General features: G+C 42.8%; 2 protein-coding genes across 5 annotated transcripts in view; both read left to right on the top strand.

Moving 5' to 3' along the window:
• LOC130405243 (protein kinase C epsilon type-like) overlaps nucleotides 1–9373 on the top strand; it is a 78394-nt gene extending 69021 nt beyond the window's left edge. For all 3 annotated transcript variants that reach the window (XM_056610295.1, XM_056610296.1, XM_056610297.1), the window contains 4 exons: nucleotides 4711–4849; nucleotides 5681–5869; nucleotides 6938–7084; nucleotides 8655–9373. In XM_056610295.1, the coding sequence (XP_056466270.1) occupies nucleotides 4711–4849; nucleotides 5681–5869; nucleotides 6938–7084; nucleotides 8655–8801 (622 nt within the window). In that variant the 3' untranslated portion in view covers nucleotides 8802–9373. The remainder of the gene's footprint in view (nucleotides 1–4710; nucleotides 4850–5680; nucleotides 5870–6937; nucleotides 7085–8654) is intronic.
• Nucleotides 9374–13429: 4056 nt separating this feature from the next.
• Nucleotides 13430–20000, top strand: part of epas1b (endothelial PAS domain protein 1b) — a 32135-nt gene continuing 25564 nt past the window's right edge. For both annotated transcript variants that reach the window (XM_056609177.1, XM_056609176.1), the window contains exon 1: nucleotides 13430–13829. In XM_056609177.1, coding sequence (XP_056465152.1) covers nucleotides 13804–13829 — 26 coding nt within the window. In that variant the 5' untranslated portion in view covers nucleotides 13430–13803. The remainder of the gene's footprint in view (nucleotides 13830–20000) is intronic.

Genomic DNA, 20000 nt, shown 5'->3' with positions numbered 1-20000 from the left:
GTTCCTCACCCCTTCATGCTCTCTGTTCCTCACCCCTTCATGTTCTATTCCTCACCCCTTCATGCTCTCTGTTCCTCACCCCTTCATGCTCTCTGTTCCTCACCCCTTCATACCCTGTTCCTCACCCCTTCATGCTCTCTATTCCTCACCCTTCATGCTCTCTGTTCCTCACCCCTTCATGTTCTATTCCTCACCCCTTCATGCTCTCTGTTCCTCACCCCTTCATACCCTGTTCCTCACCCTTCATGCTCTCTATTCCTCACCCTTCATGCTCTCTGTTCCTCACCCCTTCATGCTCTCTGTTCCTCACCCCTTCATGCTCTCTGTTCCTCAGCCCTTCATGCTCTTTGTTCCTCAGCCCTTCATGAGGTTGGTTGCTCACCCCTTCATGATGTTTGTTCCTCACCCCTTCATGAGGTTGGTTCCTCACCCCTTCATGAGGTTGGTTCCTCACCCCTTCATGATGTTTGTTCCTCACCCCTTCATGAGGTTGGTTCCTCACCCCTTCATGATGTTTGTTCCTCACCCCTTCATGAGGTTGGTTCCTCACCCCTTCATGATGTTTGTTCCTCACCCCACTCCTTCATGTATTCACAATTGAACATCTTTCAAAGGAGAAAAGACCGGGACATTGGAGTAGGACTGCTTGTACTCTGCTGAAGAAGAACGAGTACTAGAAAGTTCTGTGGACACCTCAAATATGCGTGTTATGATTCAGGTTTTTCCGGTTCCTGGAGAAGGAAAAAAGAATGCCATCTGTGTTCATGTGTATATGTACATACATTCAATCCGCTCACCAACAGGTCTTTATAAACACATACCCCATTATATACACAAAGAGAGGTTGTGTAGAAAGTACTAACAATGCACTGTTATGACCTGCATGGAATCAACATCTACTTCTATTTGAATTGCTTGATGGTGGTTCGATGGTGTTCCATACCCTTCTCGCAATAGTGAAACACATGTCAAAGGGCTTTCCCACATCACATGCAATTGTCCTGACGGCTACAGGACTCGTACATATGCACTGCATGGAACGTGGTATCCCGCCCTCTATTCCTTTCATCGTCAGATGATTCTGACCATGTATAAATATATCAATTTTTTTGTGATTTATGGTATGTATGCATGTTCTGTTCTGCCACCTAACTTTTGGATCATGTTCAGGATGGATGGATGAATGACGGTAAAGTGTTTAAATGGATGGATGAAGGAATGAATGGATGGATGGATGGATGAATGGAAGGATTGATGAATGGATGAATGGATAGAAGGACCATTAATGCAGGGAGCATATGACCTGCTTACAGAAATTATCATAGATAACTAGGACCATTGAAAATGCATTTGTGCCCATCCTCTGACTTCCAATTCATGTTGGTATTCAACAAGCAAAATGTGGCCTTTTTTCCACAACAGTCTCCTGTTTTTGTACCTTTACCGACCACATCCTGTTTCCCTTTCTTTACACATCCTAGACGGCCCGCTCCACGACGCGGCATAAACACAGCAGCAGGAGATGAAATATAAATGAGATATGGCTGAAGCCTAGTGATGTGTAATAAAAGGGCTCCTTATTACAATCCAATGGTAATTGGGTTTTATTTCTTGGCCGCAGGTGTTCAATTCAAAAGCAATGTCATCTCAGCCTTGAGGGCGGAGGCAAACACTATTAAGTATTTCGCTACTTTCATTGTCCCCCCACCGAGAGAACAGGCCAGGGATAAACAAGTCAACAAGTATGCTGTCCTCTTCTTCGTTAGACTGGGTTTGGCGGGGCACAATGGCGTTGGCTTTGGCCGTGGCGTTAACCCCCGATCCTCAGGACAGTGTCAGTGAGTGAGGACAGCTCCACTAGCACTGGTCCAAGCGGGAGAGTGTTGCCATGCACCGCTGATAACACATCTCTGTACAAGACGCTGGCAAACTTTGGGGGTTGTTGGGTAAGATGCCAATACCATTGCAGGGAAACATTTCTGAATCATCAGCAAAGTCTGCTAGTTTTGTTGGCAGACTTTGGCAAACGCCTGACTATAAAGTAAAAGTTTCTTTTCAGAAATAAATCACCTGATTTGACATTTGTTCTGGTTGCATTCCTGTATGGCTTCAACGAGAGATCGTCATGGAAACTCCACAGTAGGAATTTCGATAAGTTACACCTACCAGGTGCAGCACAGCATTATGGGATGGAACAGTGTCACCTCACTAGCAACATTTTAAAGGAGGATGGGATTGCCTGAAAAAGGGTTAAATTGCATGAGCCTTTGATTTAGGAGACATGTACATACACATACAAATACACACACACACACACACACACACGCACACACCCAGACACACAGCCAATGTCAGGGTTGTTGAGCTCAGAGTCAAAGACGTGCGGAGAACATGTTGACATTTTTGTAGCAATCAACCATCAAGCAGGGAGCGGCTGTGTCCACGCTCACCTCTCTTCACTCATCACTCTTTACTCACCTTATCTCTCTCTCTCTCTCTCTCTCTCTCTCTCTCTATTTCTCTCTATTTCTCTCTCTCTATCTCTTGCTCTCTTTCTCTCTCTCTCTATCTCTCTCTCTCTCTCTCTCTCTCTCTCTATCTCTCTCTCTCTCTCTCTCTCTCTCTCGCTCTCGCTCTCGCTCTCTCTTTCTCTCTCTCTCGTGAGCAGCTTTGTATTTTAAGCCTTTCATATCGCAAGACAAGAAGCAAAATAAATGATATATCAGTAGCTATATACCATAGCAATAAAAACAGAAACTAGAGAGTGGATAATCCTATGATGATTCGGATTATTGTTACATGAGAATGATCCCTTCATATCTATTTAGAGGGCTGGAACTCTACACAGAGCACGCCATGTTGCACCACCGTGTTTCTGCAGTAGTCAGGACAAACTGCCCTATCATTTTCAAAGAACATTGCATAATCGCTATCCTTCTTCTGTGCTATGACCTGTAGTTTTACAGATTGAATGACATAATACAATGAGTAGATCTATCATGGAACCTCCTCCCTTGACACTGGCTACCCGACAATTACATCCCATTGGGAACACCAACTTGCACCCTACAGGCCAGTACAGGCCGCTGTAGTTTCTCCAATGTCGTTTGACAGGGAGGGGTTTGTGGGTTGTTCAGTGGGTTGCAGTCTGCGACCTCACCGCTAGATAGCACTATCCTACACACTGCACCTTTAAATAAATGATCAAATATGAAAATAAGAAATCAATACATTTTTCAATCTCCTTGCTTTCTTAGAAGCCACCAAAAACTTGTGTGGTTGACTTGTGTAGCTGCAACTAGTTATACATATCTTTAGATATTAATCAAATCTGGCTGAACAGGTAGTTTCACTTTCTTTTATATCACATTTGTTTTGACCAATCATGTTGCTGGAGGCCGGGATCTATACGCTTGTAGTTGGCTGTTAAAAGTGAACACCGCCAGCATTAGTAAACTGCCAGCCATGTCTGTAAAGGTTTCAAAGCAACCCCGTAGACTGGCCAATGTGGAAATACACCTAATGGAAGCTTCATCCACTCACGCCATTGAGTTTCCTCTGGTAGAAAATCTCTAAACAAAACAGGAAACCAAACAAAAAAGTTTACAGTTTCCAGCCCAGGCTCTGTGCCATCCCCCCACAGAGGCTCTACCACAACACAGTAGAAGTGTTTCGTCCGAGGTGAGGTTCAACCCAGCGATGATGATTTCGCATAACCTGCCTCATGTGGTAGGGGCCCAATGTGGACCTACTCCCAATTACTGTGTGTCTCTCAGTCAGAGGTGTCAAAAGTATTCACATTCATTACTCAAGTAGAAGTATAGATACTAGCGTTTAAAAATACTTCTGTAGAAGTTGAAGTATCAACTCAAGCTTTTTACTTAAGTAAAAGTATAAAAGTACTGGTTTCAGAACTACTTAAAGTATTAAAGTAAAAGTAATGCAAGGAAAAAATAATGCCATTAAGGACAAAAGCGTAGGTCGTGCCACAGGGGCCTATAGAATTACAATCAGCTTTTTTTGCCAAGTATGCTTACACATACAAGGAATTTGGTCTCTGCATTTATCCCATCTGTGAATTAGTGACACACACAGCACACCTCTATAGCACACTGCCCCACTTCCCCCGAAAAAACATTTTTCTAAAGTCCATCTAATGACTATAATATTAATGTTGAAAAAATTGGGATGCACCTGTTTCAGACACATTTATACCCATTGAAAATGAACGCAATTAGTACAATGCAAATACATTAAAGAACCATATATGTGTACTGAATGTAGACTGGCTATGGTCATGCGCAGGTGCCATGTATCGCGTATAAACCAATAGGGTGTCAGAATGGTATATGTTTCTATTCTCATCCAACCAATCAAATTCACTCTATCCGATGGCGCAAATTATCTGGATGGTTTTTTTTTTGAACGCCGGCGGAATAAAAACAAGCCGAAATTAAATAGGAGTAACGAGGCTGTTTTTAAAAAGTAAGGAGTAGAAAGTACAGATAAGTGCGTGAAAATGTAAGAAGTAGAAGTAAAAAGTAGGCTGAAAAATAATTACTCCAGTAAAGTATAGATACCCAAAATTTCTACTTAAGTAAGGTAACGAAGTATTTGTACTTAGTTACTTGACACCTCTGCTCTCAGTACTCCAACCCATCTGTGTGTCTGTCAGTTCTCCAACCCGTCCGTCTCTTCTTTCCCTCCCAGAGACCTGAAGCTGGACAACATCCTGCTCGACGCAGAGGGCCACTGTAAGCTGGCCGACTTCGGCATGTGCAAGGAGGGTATCCTGGATGGGGTCACCACCGCCACCTTCTGCGGCACACCAGACTACATTGCACCCGAGGTCAGCCCCCAGCGGCCCGTCCCGCTCCGTATCTGTGTGTTTCTTTAAGGAGGGGTGCGCCGTCGCGGCCATGTTGAGTCAGTCTGAACAAAGACGTCTTTTACTGTTAGATCACACGTTGAGAGAGGAGCGTTGGTAACAATAAAACAACAATGACACTAAAGCAGCTTTTATAGCAGCGTTAATCTTCATTGCTTCTGAACAGACTTTACAGCATGTGCAAACACACTAAGGGCCCCACACACACACACACACAAGTGTATTTTTATAACCTCACGGCGTGAGTGACTAAATTGTTGTCTGTGTGTTTTACTCTCTGTACAGGTAGGAAGTAGGAACTTCAGTAGGAGGGTGTATCTATATACTATCCGCCCTGGTGTGTGTGTGTGTGTGTGTGTGTGTGTGTGTGTGTGTGTGTGTGTGTGTGTGTGTGTGTGTGTGTGTGTGTGTGTGTGTGTGTGTGTGTGTGTGTGTGTGTGTGTGTGTTTTTGTGCGTGTGTTTGAGTGTATGTTTACCTGTGTTTGGTGTGAGCTTTTGTGTGTGCATGCATGATGGTGTGTACATGTAATATGTTAGTGTGAGTGTGTCTTAATATAATATGTGTATTTATGTATGTAAATATAATGTGTGTGTCCATGTGTGTGTGCGTGTGTGTGTGTGTACTAATGTAACGTGTGTCCATGTGTGTGTGTGTGCACTAATGTAACGTGTGTGTGTGTGTGTATAATAATGTGTTGTGTGTCCATGTGTGTGTGTGTGTGTGGTTGTGTGTGTGTGTGTGTGGTTATGTGTTGTGTGTGTGTGTACTAATGTAACGTGTTTGTGTGTAGATCCTCCAGGAGCTGGACTACGGCCCCTCAGTGGACTGGTGGGCCCTTGGGGTCCTGATGTACGAGATGATGGCGGGCCAGCCCCCCTTTGAGGCGGACAATGAGGACGACCTGTTTGAGTCCATCCTCCACGACGACGTGCTGTACCCCGTGTGGCTGGGCAAGGAGGCCGTGTCCATCCTCAAGGCGGTACGTTGAACACACACCCGACAGACAGACAGACAGACAGACAGACAGACAGACGCACCCCGAGGCTCTGGTCTGCAGAGAGGGGAGGGTGTGTGTGCGTGGGGGGGGGCTGACTTTCAACTTTGGCTATTATAGTCTTTTACCTGCTCTCTCTAGCTCTCTCTCTCTCGCTCTCTCCCTCTCTCTCTCTCTCTCTCTTTCAAGATTCAAGGGGATTTGTTTTCAAAAATAAAATTCTAATAATTGTCTAAAATACAATTCAATACAGATTGAAATATATATATAAAGTGAAAAGAACTCTCTCTCATTCACTCGTTATAAGACCCTGGGGGGAAACAATCTATTGTGTCCTATGTACATTGGCACACTGTGTTTAAGTGTGTGTGTGTGTGTGTGTGTGTGTGTGTGTGTGTGTGTGTGTGTGTGTGTGTGTGTGTGTGTGTGTGTGTGTGTGTGTGTGTACTCATGTGTCTTGTCCATCAATCCAATTGTTTATCTGCTCACTTAGTCAGTGGAGTTTAAATGCAAAGCCTTGTGGGAAAGTGAGTGTGTTTATCTTTGAGAGGATTTAGACTTGGACTCTTGACCGCAGCCCTGTTTCCTGATTGGCCACCCATGTCATCCGTTTTTAAGGACACATGCTGAGCAGTCACAACTCAGAATTTAAAGGGATTCCTCAATAGTGTTGCAGCTCTTAACATACCTGAGAACGAAATTGGGAGAACTTGGGCAAATCTTCTTGCAACACTCAACTCTTTATTTCCCCTGGCCTCGTTGCCCTCGTCATTTAATAAACAGCTTGCTGTTAGCGATGTATTGAAAACTGCACATGCTACGACTCAGTATTACAAACACCTTCTGTATTCATCTGAGCTTTCACTACAAAGAAGCAACCAATATGCCCGATGAATAGGTACCAACATTGTGAGCTGATAAACACTAGATGAGGTGCCATTGTGTATTGTCCGTTAATCCATGTGAAGTTGAAATGCATTAAGGAATACGTTTGTGTAATTCCTCAATCGTCTTCCCCTTATTTTTCTGTGGTCTCTCTGCATGTGTGTCCAGTTCATGACCAAGAGTCCCACCAAGCGGCTGGGCTGCGTGCTGGCTCACGGGCTGGAGGACGCCATCAAACTGCACCCCTTCTTCAAAGAGATAGACTGGACCCTGCTGGAGCAGAGAAAAGTCAGGCCCCCCTTTAAACCACGTATCGTAAGTCCTCACGAATCACAAACACACACCCACACACCCACAAACACGCACGCACACACACACACACACACACATACACACACACAAACACACACACACAAACACACACACACACACACACGCTCGCACGCACGCATGCACACCCACACAAAACTCTTTCAATAAGGATCCTTATATCATACCTTTTTTGCACACACACACACAGACACACACACACACACACACACACACACACACCCACACACACACACACACACACACACACACACACACATGTCAATCCTGCTCAAACACATGCATCTTTTTCTGCATCTGGGTGCATTCCTCCCAAGATAAAGAAACGACACACATGCACACAAACATCTGTGTGTGAAAAATCCGTTAGGACGAGGGTTGTTTTGCTATTGTCATATTTTGCATCCACATCAATGACTATTTAGATGTCCATGTTAGCGGGCTCATAATTTTAACCAACATCACCATAACAACCTCATTCATAACAACCTTACTTCTTATTTAAACTCAAAGCTATCAAGTACACTTTCCCATGTACTGTAGATTGTGTAGTGTTCCAGGAATACTATTTAAACACCTGTCTTCAAGTCGTCCAAATGAATGAATGAATGATTTAAATCTCTGGGACTCTAGCTATAGCTGTCCTCTTGCATCACCGCAAGACCTTTGTTTTGAAGCTGCTGAAGAGAGTTCTAGAGAGACAGAGCAAAGAGAGCTGCTCCCTCTCTCCCTACCTTTCTACACCATTGAGAAGCGATGCATTTCACACATGTGTGATTGACAAATCACATGTGTGATTACAAAGCTCTCCACAACCTAGCCCCCAGTTATCTCTGCGACCTCCTCCAAGAATACACTCCATCCCGCTCCCTCCGCTCAACCTCTGCTGGACTACTATGTATCCCCACATCACGACTCACTTCAATGGGTGCCCGGTCATTCAGCTGTTCAGCACCCAGGCTCTGGAACTCCCTCCCCCCACACATAAAACAGTCAGACACCATTACAACCTTCAAGTCACAACTCAAAACTCACCTGTTCAAACTCGCACACAACGTCTAACTGATCACTGTTTTGATTGTTTTGTTTTTTTTCTTTGTTTTGTTTTGTTTTATCTTGTTTTTGTTTTATTTATTTCTTATTGCTTATGTTTATTTATTTATTTATTTATTTTTTCCACAATGTCTTGTTTTTTAAAAATGTATGATGACTATATGCTATGTAAGGTGACCTTGGGTGTCTTGAAAGGCGCCTCTAAATTAAATGTATTATTATTATTATTATTGACGGATTCCTCAAACCAATCAGGGAAGAGATGCCCTGATTGATGAGAAAGGAGGCGGGAGTGGTCTTGAACCGTAATGGTGTCATATAATGCAGGCATGCAGTCAACCACAATAAATATTCTCATAGCACATTTTATAAACGAAAAGATGACAGGCTTTTTATGTCATTTCAAACACTAGACACTAGAATAAATGCTCTTAAATCTTAACTACATCACCTTTAATAAACACATTATATCGTCTTTCTTACACTCTTTCCCCTCTTCCAGAAAACCAAAAGGGACGTGAACAACTTTGACCAGGACTTCACGCGAGAGGACCCGGTTCTGACGCCCGTGGAAGACGCCATCATCAAGCAGATCAACCAAGACGAGTTTAAGGGCTTCTCCTACTTCGGAGAGGAAGCTCTGGCATAGATGCTTGCCTGCCACACACAGACACATGCTCACACACATGCATCAAGACTCACACACAGACACAGACGCACAAACACACATAAACACATGCACCCTAACACTCACACACAAACCCATGCAAACACACACACACACACACACACACACCTATTTGTACACAGACATGCAAACACGAACAAACAAACACAATAAATCCCACTTACGCACACACATGCAGTGTCCCTGAAACAGTGCTGAAGGAAGCAACACAGACCTCTGAAATGAGACGTCTTTCAATCCAGGAATCAAGACTATCAAGACAGGAATCAAGACAGAGACTAGTCAGGTCTCCGTGAGGCCTGACTAGTCTCTGTATAGCCCAAGCAGCCCCCCCCCTCCTCTTCCTCCTCCTCCTTCTCATATGTGGTGAGAATATCTCATCATCTTTATCCATTCATTTTTTGAGACATCATGAGGGAGAGAGAGAGAGAGAGACACACACATACACACACAGTGAGAGAGAGAGAGAGAGAGAGAGAGAGAGAGAGAGAGAGAGAGAGAGAGAGAGAGAGAGAGAGAGAGAGAGAGAGAGAGAGAGAGAGAGAGAGAGAGAGAGAGAGAGAGAGAGAGAGAGAGAGAGAGAGAGAGAGAGAGAGAGAGAGAGAGAGACAGACAGACAGACAGACAGACAGACAGACAGACAGACAGACAGAGCAGGTCAAATGCTGTAGGACAAGCCCCCCTCCCGCTGTCATGGCTTAGGATCCAGTGAGAGCAAATCAAATGAAGGGTGTTTTGTGTGTGTGTGTGTGTGTGTGTGTGTGTGTGTGTGTGTGTGTGTGTGTGTGTGTGTGTGTGTGTGTGTGTGTGTGTGTGTGTGTGTGTGTGTGTGTGTGTGTGTGTGTTTACATTCTTAGCATGCTACCTTAGGGGGTACGAGGCCCTGTCGAAAGAGTGAAATGGTTTTTTTAAACGACATTTCTGTATATGTGCTGAATCCTGTAAACTGTCTGTAACCTTGATGTGTTTTGAGAATGTTTTCTTCCTTGAACCGTATATATGTGAATGCAGACACTTTCATGGAACCAATGATTGTATTAAACCAAAAAATGAGGTATTGGAAACAAATTAATTCATGCAGTATTAATGTGTAATAGGAATATCAGTGAAGTGACCAGAATGTTATAATACCAGGTTATGAATGAAGAGAGGGCTGAATTTTCTAGAATTTCTAGACTCTAGACTGCAAAAACGAGTGCAGCATGCAGTCGTTTTTGCAGACATCCTAAACCTGTGGGACATCATGGAAAAAAACATCTGGAATTTGTCGTGCACCTACTTTTCATATTGCTTTGTGTGTATTGTTATCCTTTGTCGAAACATAACGGTACTTCATGATGCCATCCTGCAAAAAACAAAATCAAAAAAAACAGACCAACCCATCTCCCGACCAGGGGGCTTTGCCTGAACAACGCGCAGAACACTAACAGGCCATCGCTAGCGGTAACAGCAGATCCAGAAGCCTTCGTTGTGATTGTATGACACACAGTGACAAAGAAGAACACATGCCGACCACTTAGATTACCGTGATAATATAAAGTCACGCAGGACCTTTGCAGACAGCTCTCTGCAGTCTATGTGCGTGTGTGCGATTTCAAATGAATGTCCTGTGTTTGAATTGAGATGAATATGTTAGCTTGTGTCAACGCAAGTGTTTATCTGAATGTATCTATTTTAGTGTGTATGTGTGTGTATGTGTTCATATAGCTTAGAGACAGTGGGGTTGCCCATCTGAAGATAATTGTTTGATGCTTTCCTTTATTTAAAAAAGATGAGTGGATACTCTCTGCACATGCACGGTAGATCCTCGATTTACTGGCAGAGCGACCAAACTCATGAAGACACGGGGCTAAAAGTATGTTTTGTGCGTGTGTTTTTTTCTGGCGTTGTCTATACCTTGTACATAAGATACACTGAGCTAGCAGAGCCCTTTGGAGAACACACCCGCGGGGGTTACCTCGCCTTGCATGCTCAAGCATAGGATATATTATTGTATTGAATTGAATCTACAGAGAACATTGAATTCCATGTGCAATATTTAGTTTGTTAAAGGCCCCCTTTTTTACCACTGGGTCGGATGTTGATCAGTCATTCTGATCACTGGTGGTAAAATAGGTGACCTTAAAAAAAGGTGTCTGTCTTTTCTTTTTTATCTGTCATTATTGATCTTCATCCTACATATTTTTCTTCTGCTCGTAGTGCTTCCTTTAAATCAACTTCAATGCACAAACACATACTCACACACACACTCACACACACTGACACACACCCGCCAGTACCGCGTCTGGCTGCATTGCGGTTCTAGCCCAGAACTACTGCTGACGTGTGACACTGGGAAATGCAAAGATAAAGAAGAGAGTGCTTCCCTCTATCAATAATGCAAATCTGGAACAAACATTTTAACTGATGAATTAAGATTATGATTTGATTCCTGCTTTCAGAACAGCAGAACTCTCTGAGCTTGTTTTCCAGTGGAAAACCCAGAGGGTGGGGGGGAACAAAACCAAACCTAAAGAGAGATGTGTTTGTGAGCGCCTGCTCTGCATATGTATCTCAGCACCAGGTGAGTTACCACGCAACGGGGTGTACCGATACTGCATGACTGCAGGAGCGGGCAGATTGGTAGCACTGTCTTCTAATGACAAACAGCAGTTGTATAACACCTAGAGGTAGCGACACCCGTAGCAAAAATGTCTTGTTCTTTTCACAAAGCCAACCCAATGCAGAGGCCTATTGTTTGTACATTCGGCCACTCTGGGAAATGAGGGTGACGTTAAAGGGGTACGGGGTATCCCGCTAGAAATGTTTCGAGAGATACCAGATTTTAAGCTGTTGTGAAGGCACTGTTTCCCATATTATTTTGGCCACATACAGATTCATCAGAATTTCCTTTTGCGTTTCACTAAGATATGCTCATTCCTCTTTGTTGTCTTTTGAATCCTTTGTCTTGTCTGTTCAGACATCTTCTTTAGTTTGTAATCTGCTAAATACCAAATACTAATGTCATTCTCATCAAAGTCCCTTTACATTGACTCATGACACAATCTCCATGATGTTGAAAAAAAAGCCAATTATGGTGAAATGAAATTAACCATCTGCATATAATACGTATGTGTTCACCCCTCATTGTGCTAATTCATTATTTAGCTTCTAGTTCTTTTAAAGTCCTTCCTTTGTGAAGTTTCATATGTACATTTAGTCACAGGTGTGATGTTTCTTTGCCTCGGGAGACCATCAAGATATTACATTTTGTGATTTACACCTGGAGAAAGAGAACTTGGGATATCAGGATGGTCCCACAAGGCCAGACTTCATGACCTTGGTTCCAGCCCCTCCATTGTGTTGAATTTTTGGTTATTTTTTATTTTTTTATTTTTGCTGGGTTCCATATGTACTGTATTCTATAAGGATTTAAAGGTGTAGTGAATTTATTTTGGAAACCTATTAAAAATGATGATGATGTTCAAAACTAAACTCTGGTGTGCACATTTTTTATCCAATGCCGTGTTTAATATCCATAATAAATACAGTTTAGCATGGAGACATTGAGATATGGAAGCTGACATTCAGCTCAGTTAAGGTTGAGTGTTTCATATTTAAAACAGATCCGCCCCATACATTCTTAATACAATTTGCATGATAGAATATTAAGTCACCATAGATACGACAGATGTATTTCATTCAACAAGCCGTTCTATAAGACCTACACAAACTGATTGAAATGATAATGACATTTTGGTAGAAAGAAAACTAGGAATTTCTGTTTTGTGCATTAGCCATTTTCTTCAGAAAATTAAAAATGTTGATAATTTTACATCCTGTGTAACTAATACATTTATGAGAGTAAAGCTTTCAATGTATTATTCATATTTTTAGAAATGTATTTTTTTGATGGTGTATTTATTTCCGATAAAGATTTATCTTTCATGCATTGAACAAAGCCCACATTTAAATGTAAATGTGGGTCAGATATTCCAGATAAAGCCTGTGCTGAAGTGTTTACCCTATTTAATCTGACCTTTGTGCTTTTGATAGGGTAAATGTGTTGTGCAGTCAACAGGCCTACAACAAACTGCGTTTAGAAGGTTGTACATTTGAGCTTTAGCATCTATGACGTTATAGGCCTACCACAACAAGATTAAATGTAATGTCCTCCCCTTAAGAAATATACACTGTTACACACGACTTATACACGCTGTACCAGAGCCGGGAGCTGTCTGACTGACATAACAGCAGGCGGCTGGTCCTATGACACTGGCCGTAGGTGGGGGTGGGGGGGGCGGGAACCGAGGGGGCGGTACTTGGTTGTGGTTTCGACCAATCAGTGTCCTCGAATTGATTTGGTCCTGTCAGTCTGCCAGCTGAGAGCCTGGGTGAGAGAGAGAGAGAGAGAGAGAGAAAGAGAGAGAGAGAGAGAGAGAGAGAGAGAGAGAGAGAGAGAGAGAGAGAGAGAGAGAGAGAGAGAGAGAGAGAGAGAGGAGAGAGAGAGAGAGAGAGAGAGAGAGAGAGAGAGAGAGAGAGGAGAGAGAGAGAGAGAGAGAGAGAGAGAGAGAGAGAGAGAGAGAGAGAGAGAGAGAGAGAGAGATACAGTAGAACTGCGGTCAAGGGTGCGAGACAGTTTCAGATCAGCAGGAACCGAAGAAAAGTTTGACCGATTCGAGCGCAAGCCGCGGAGTGTCTGTAGCGGAGCAGAGTGGATCTGTGGTGAACTGGACTGAACAATCCTCAGCAGTGTCCTGAGACTGTTCTCCCTCCAGCCCTAGAGAACAACCGAACCCGCCTGTGGGACGTGAGTTTAGTGATAATAAGTGATTTAGGAGTCCATGTCAGCCTGTCTATCGCCTTACTGACAGCCCAAGCGTGAAGTGAACAGCTTCTATCGTCTGGTGAACATTGGCTCAGCAGTGGGACCAAACTCTGGTGGGATTTACACCTCTTCAACTGATTTGTTTGCATAACAAGAATGACATTCGATAAAGAGAAGAAGACGTAAGTCACCCAGTATTTACTTGTTTGATAATATGATAAAGTTTCAGATTGTTTTATAACTCTAAATGTGTGACTGCGGTCCCCATAGCACCCCTGCGGTGGTCTCCCTGAGACCTGCTCTCTGTCTCAGTGAGACCTGCTATGGTCTCCGTGAGACCTGCTGTGGTCTCCGTGAGACCTGTGGTTTCCTGTAGTTTCCAGACCTGTGGTGGTCCCTGTGAGACCCCTGTGGTCTCCAGACCTGTTTCAGGTCTCCAGCTCTGTTGCGTGTCTCCAGACCTGTGGTCTCCAGACCTGCTCCGGGTATCCAGTCCTGTGGTCCCCAAACCTTTGGTCTCCAGCTCTGTTGCGTGTCTCCAGACCTATGGTCTCCAGAACCGTTGCGGGTACCTAGTCCTGTGGTCTCCAGACCTGTTGCGGGTCTCCAGACCTGTTGCGGCAGCGCACCGGCTTTATTTACTGCGCAGTAAAAGGCCGATGCGATCTGCCATGAGTTGCAGTAAGGGAAGAAACGGTGTTTATAATCACAATACACCATTCTGGTTAAATTAGAGAAAGCAATGTGCTTAAGGTGAGGCTGTAAAATAATATGGTTCATTGGTGTGTGTGTGTGTGCTGGTGTGACCAGAATGTATAATGCACAAATCAAATTGTAAATACCATTAGCCTTCTAAATTGTGAATTACTAGTAAAAATAATGTTTTGTATCTGCTAGTTGTACAGCAAGTATTATGTAGGCTTGGCCTATTTGGATTATCTGTATGTAACTAGCCTATCAAATCAACTATATCACTAAGACTAAATCAATATTACACTGATATTAATTTACCTCATTATAAAGTCGGTGTCAATGTGAAACCAATTGGTTTTCAGAGCAGACTGACATAACCCTGACATGTAGGCCTTCATGTTCTTATGAGTAGCCCTCATGTTTCGCTCTTTCTTAATAATCAATAACTGTATCATATCAAAGGCCTTTCTGTCTCATGCTCACTTCATGGTCAGCCCATAAAGGCCTTCTACCTACCGATTCTCCTAAGCCATCGTCACGCAATGTCATGTGCTTCATAGATTTTATCAACTGCATGAAACCGAATTCATGATGACCTAGATCATACATGGACTATAGTGTTCATTATAGAAGGGCTTAATATATTTAACTCATATCCTTCTGCTCTGTCTAAGGGGCTTGGTGACAAAAAAATTGTCAGTAGTCTTTAAGTCATGAGCTTTTCCCCTTCCTCAAAACGTCATTGCTGGTCTTACTTTTTTTTTTTTTCTTACACTAAGTTTTCTAATTTTATTTATTTTTATTTTTGGGATTAATATCAGTTATCGGCTCATTTTGAAGGAGTGACTGTGTGTGCGGTGTGTGTGTGTGTGTGTGTGTGTGTGTGTGTGTGTGTGTGTGTGTGTGTGTGTGTGTGTGTGTGTGTGTGTGTGTGTGTGTGTGTGTGTGTGTGTGTGTGTGTGTGTGTGCGTGCACTTGTTCAATTGCAATAGAGTCCTGTTTTTTCTTATGTAGGTGTCTTTTCTCGAAAGCTTTCACATCCACTTCAGAAAGAGGGGAGAGATTTAGAAACCTGTTAACATGATCTAAGAATTGGGTCTGGGTAGATCAAATAGTGATTCAGGAGGTAAACAAGGCCCCCCTTCGCTGGCCTCACACACAGGGGACCAATCGGCCATTTTGGGGAAGGAGGCGGATGTGTGTGTGTGTGTGTGTGTGTGTGTGTGTGTGTGTGTGTGTGTGTGTGTGTGTGTGTGTGTGTGTGTGTGTGTGTGTGTGTGTGTGTGTGTGTGTGTGTGTGTGTGTGTGCGTGCGTGCGTGCGTGCGTGCGTGCGTGTGTGCGTGTGTGCGTGCGTGCGTGCGTGTGTGTGTGTGCGTGCGTGCGTGTGTGCGTGTGTGCGTGTGTGTGTGTGTGTGTTTTCCAGTTGCAGATACTAACTAATTCTGCCTGGAAGCTATAATTGACAATGATAAATTGTGTGATTAATGAGGTTTCCTGGCTTGCACAGCTGTTTATTTAAAAAGCAAATTTACAAAATAATTTGAGGAGAAATTTGTTCTCGTAGTATGTTGTGTTCTATTAAGCTCATTTTTAACTCAGCTATGATGGCCCACTCTGCCAGTCAACAGATTCTAGCCAAAGAAAATCTGAAATCCTGACTTCCTCTTTTTGAAAATTGTAATGAATAATTACATTCAGATTTAGTAATTTAGCGGACACTTTAATCAAAAGTATTTACATGAGAGAATGTAATCAATCAAAGCACACAATACCTAAAAAAAAAAAAAAAAAGTAATTGTTCTACAAGTGAACCTGCGGAATTGTATGTCTTTTCAAGATACACATTGGGTGAAATCAATTCCAGGTACTTTCCTTAAATATTAGTTTCATAATGGGTCCCAAGCATAATAAAGTGGTTATGTCAGCGTAACAATAAGGCTAGAATGCTTTTCTGATCAACAGTGACGATGATGTCACCAAGAGGTTTTAAACCTCTTGGTGACATCATCACAATTTTCCGCCTCCCCATCAACAGCGGGGTCAACACCCGTCTCCTCAACTCTATTATCACAACTATGGTTACCTCCGTCTGTGTGAAGGATATCTGAGGCATGTGACTGTGAATGGGGTATCTTCAGAAGCGGAGCTTGGTTTTGCACCAAATTTGGTAGGGTAGGTTGGTCATGTGCCAAGTAAGAAGAGATTACGTTTGCATGCTAATCAGCCAGAAGTGGGTGTGGCATCATAAAAAGGTGCATAACTTAACCTAGGTTGTGTAACAACACCAAAAGTTATGCTGAAAGATTTGTCAAGCGTTCAGCAAGAATGTTTGGTTACATCTCCCATCTCCGCCTAATTTCTGCTTTTTGGTAAATCTATATAGGGGGGCCTTTAGGGCTCTGACGGGCCTGGCCAGGCCCACCTCTATCAGGCCGGGAGGTCATGACCAGCTCTACTGGGCAAAAATTCTAGATGGCAATATAATGGTAAACTTTACACCATTATCATCTTCCTGAGGATCCAGCATAACTGCTCTTTGCTTCTCTTTGGTCTTTGTGTGGTTGTTGCTTTTGTAGTTACATTTGGTTTGGTCTCTTTGACCCCGTTCTCCAAAAGTTATCTGTGTGTTCCATCTTTTTTTCGCATTGTTCTATCTCATTTAAAATGAGGAGAAAGGGTCTTGCAGTTAAGCCTAGGCGCGAGGACTGAAAATAGGATTTGTTGAGCAGGATTTGACATGGTGAACATTGCAGTTTGATAAGGAGAGAGAGATTAAAGGTCCCATGACATGCTACTTTATGAATGCTTATATAAAGGTGAAAGTGGGCCCTTAATACAGTCTTGAAGACGTTCATGAAATTCAGCCTTGGTGCAGAATTACAGCCACTACGAGCAAGTCCCACAATGAGCTTTCCACAAACAGGCCGTTTTTTCAGAGGCGCGTGGTGGATTGCGGGGTTTTGCCCTGAGCAGCTTGCGGTCACGGTACCATGCGCTCGTGTTTACAGTGGCCGTGTTCTGTAAATGTTCTAGAACACTCCGGGTGCTAGATATCTATATCATAGATTATATATTATCGCAGCCAAAAGCTGTGTGTGCCTCCAGACGATATTATGAATCTCAAACAACTGTGTAGGGTTCTCCGACGTCTCCGGTTCTTCTACGTCCACATCAATCTGAAGTAGACTGAACCAAGACGTGGAGGAGAAAGGGATTGTTGACCGCGATAGTCGACAATCGCGGTCAACAATCCCTTTCTTCTGCATGTCGTGGTTCATGTATTTCAGGGAGTCAAAGCCAAAGTTCCTTTCCCCCAATTCCCCCAATTCCTTCTCAACCAAATTCGAAATCAGAGTGTCTGAGCTTTAATATTTCAAATGCGGAGCAGGATACCTAGTGCTCGTCATCATATGCATAAATGTGTCATCTTGCTGCTGGACAGAGGACTGTTGGCATCACACAAGTTGAAGTTACGGACTAGCCTGGTGACTATCTATATTGCTGACTGAACCCCGTACAACACCTGACAACCTAGGTTCTGTTTTAGTAACCAAGTCGGAATCTGGTAGCATGAGACTTATCATATTCGTAAAGACAGTGATTAAAAAATGATTATTAATAATGATAATAATAAAATAATAATCTATTAATTAACCTAATTGACTTATTACCATTTTTTGGACCACACACATTCTAGTTGTGTGGCAGCTTTTTTTTTTTGGTGGATTTAATTCAAGCAATATGGTAGCTTATGGGTGTGTGATTGGACTTTACTACTTGCCATCTGGTTGGAGCTTTGACTCCTCTCAAAGTACACTTGGCTACTTTTTGATACCATTTCAATCTGGGAGTTTCTTTTGTTGCAAGATGCACTGAACAAAATATTGTTCATTTAGATTTCCATTTGAAAATGACTCATTCACTGCTTCTCAAAAATGAGGTGATAAACTCACTTTTTTCAGAAGTCAAAACAAGGGGGAGGGTTAAGGGGAGGGTTAAGGGGAAGGGTAAAGGGGTAGAAATGGGATTGGGCCTAAGAATGGTTGAAATTGAAGAAAGCCTTTCATTTTATTTTTCATTGTATTGCCAAATCAGAATGACAGAAAGAAAGACAGACCGAAAGACAGAGATAGGTGTTTCCCACGGGGTGGGCACACTTGGTTTGAGTTCCTCTTTCTACAGAAAATAAGTGAGTAAGTGAATGATTGAGGATAAGTGCGTTTATCTCTTGTTCCCTTGAATTCCCAAAGGGCCTATATACTGCCTCTCTGTAAATCCATAGGGAGATTCCTACAGCGACATAAGTCCTCAGCATAGCACAGCTACAAAGATTATAGGGATAGGTCTCGGAAATCAGCAATATCTTCATTGTGATTCGTCAGGATTTGGCCAATTTGCACATCAAATGATTCAACCAAATCACATCAGTTTGTTAATGCATTGTCTTTCATTCTTTCTCTATGTCGATAATATAGCATATAGCCATTGTGTCCCTTAATCATTTCAAAACAAACTCCTACTTTCCCTGTGTCTTGTTGTTGCCTGGCGCCCCCTCCCTACCCTGTTTTCCCTGTTTGTGGTCCCTGTTGGACCAGCCTAAAATACTTCCTTGTCTCCCGGCTCCTCCTGCTTCAGAACTCTGTCTCCCTGCCATTTCCTGTTTCCTGTCCGCCAGCTCCCCTACTTCCTCTTCCTGTGCTACCGTAATGGCCTTGCTCCACGGTTTACCCTGGCTTAGTTCCAGGCCCTCCCTCCTCCATGCGATAAGTCCACTGCCTTTAAAATATAAGAGTCAATCATGGACGGTGTAAATATATCAAAGATTAATTTCTAAGAGAGTTAGTTATCGTTAGGGTTAAATAATGAGCAGTGAAGTAAGGTTAAATATGATATTGTCACCCCTAATCAAATTAATACCAACATCAAAACAGATCTCATATTATCAATTGTAATCATAGTAATTAATCAGGTTTTACCAAAACCTTACCTGACACTGACTAAGCCACTGTTGTTAGTCAACAATCTTTGTTTTGCGCTCTTTTACTACATTGTAAGTTGATTACTGTGATCGGTGTGTGCTAGCAGAAATGGGAACTGTGTGACTCAATGTCTTTTTTTCACCATTGCCACTTATGTCCCAAGGCATCCAACAACCCATCAATCCACTCGATGTGAGAGCCTCCTTCAAAAGACACATTCAATCCTCTTTAATCCATATCTGCAGCGTAGACACTGTCCCCCATCAAAGCTTCAAACTCGAATCTCAGGACCTCAACGTCATGATCAAAGGGTAGGATTCTGTCCTCACTTTGCCCTTTATCTCTCCCTATACTCCTACCTTCATTATTCTCTGCTCACAGTCTGCAACATCAACTCAATTGTTTTCCGGATGTTGACACTGCAGTTTATTGTGCATAGTGTGATTGTTTCCAGATATGTGTATAGGAGTACTCTTCTAGCAAAAAACAGCCCTGGTGGACAGCCCCCTTTCATCCTTTCCACACTCTACTTCTAGATACTTTATCATCTCAGGGGAAAGTAGTTTAGTACATGCTCAGGCTACAGTTAAATACAACACTGATACACTACAGCAATGCAACCTACAAAAATAAGCAATGGTAAAACTTGTATACTTATATTATTGCACACTCTTTTCACT

Source organism: Gadus chalcogrammus, chromosome 15 (genome assembly GCF_026213295.1).
Source record: "Gadus chalcogrammus isolate NIFS_2021 chromosome 15, NIFS_Gcha_1.0, whole genome shotgun sequence".
NCBI lineage: Eukaryota > Metazoa > Chordata > Actinopteri > Gadiformes > Gadidae > Gadus > Gadus chalcogrammus.
Note: the sequence above shows the minus strand (reverse complement) of the source record. Positions and strands in the feature narration are given on the sequence as shown.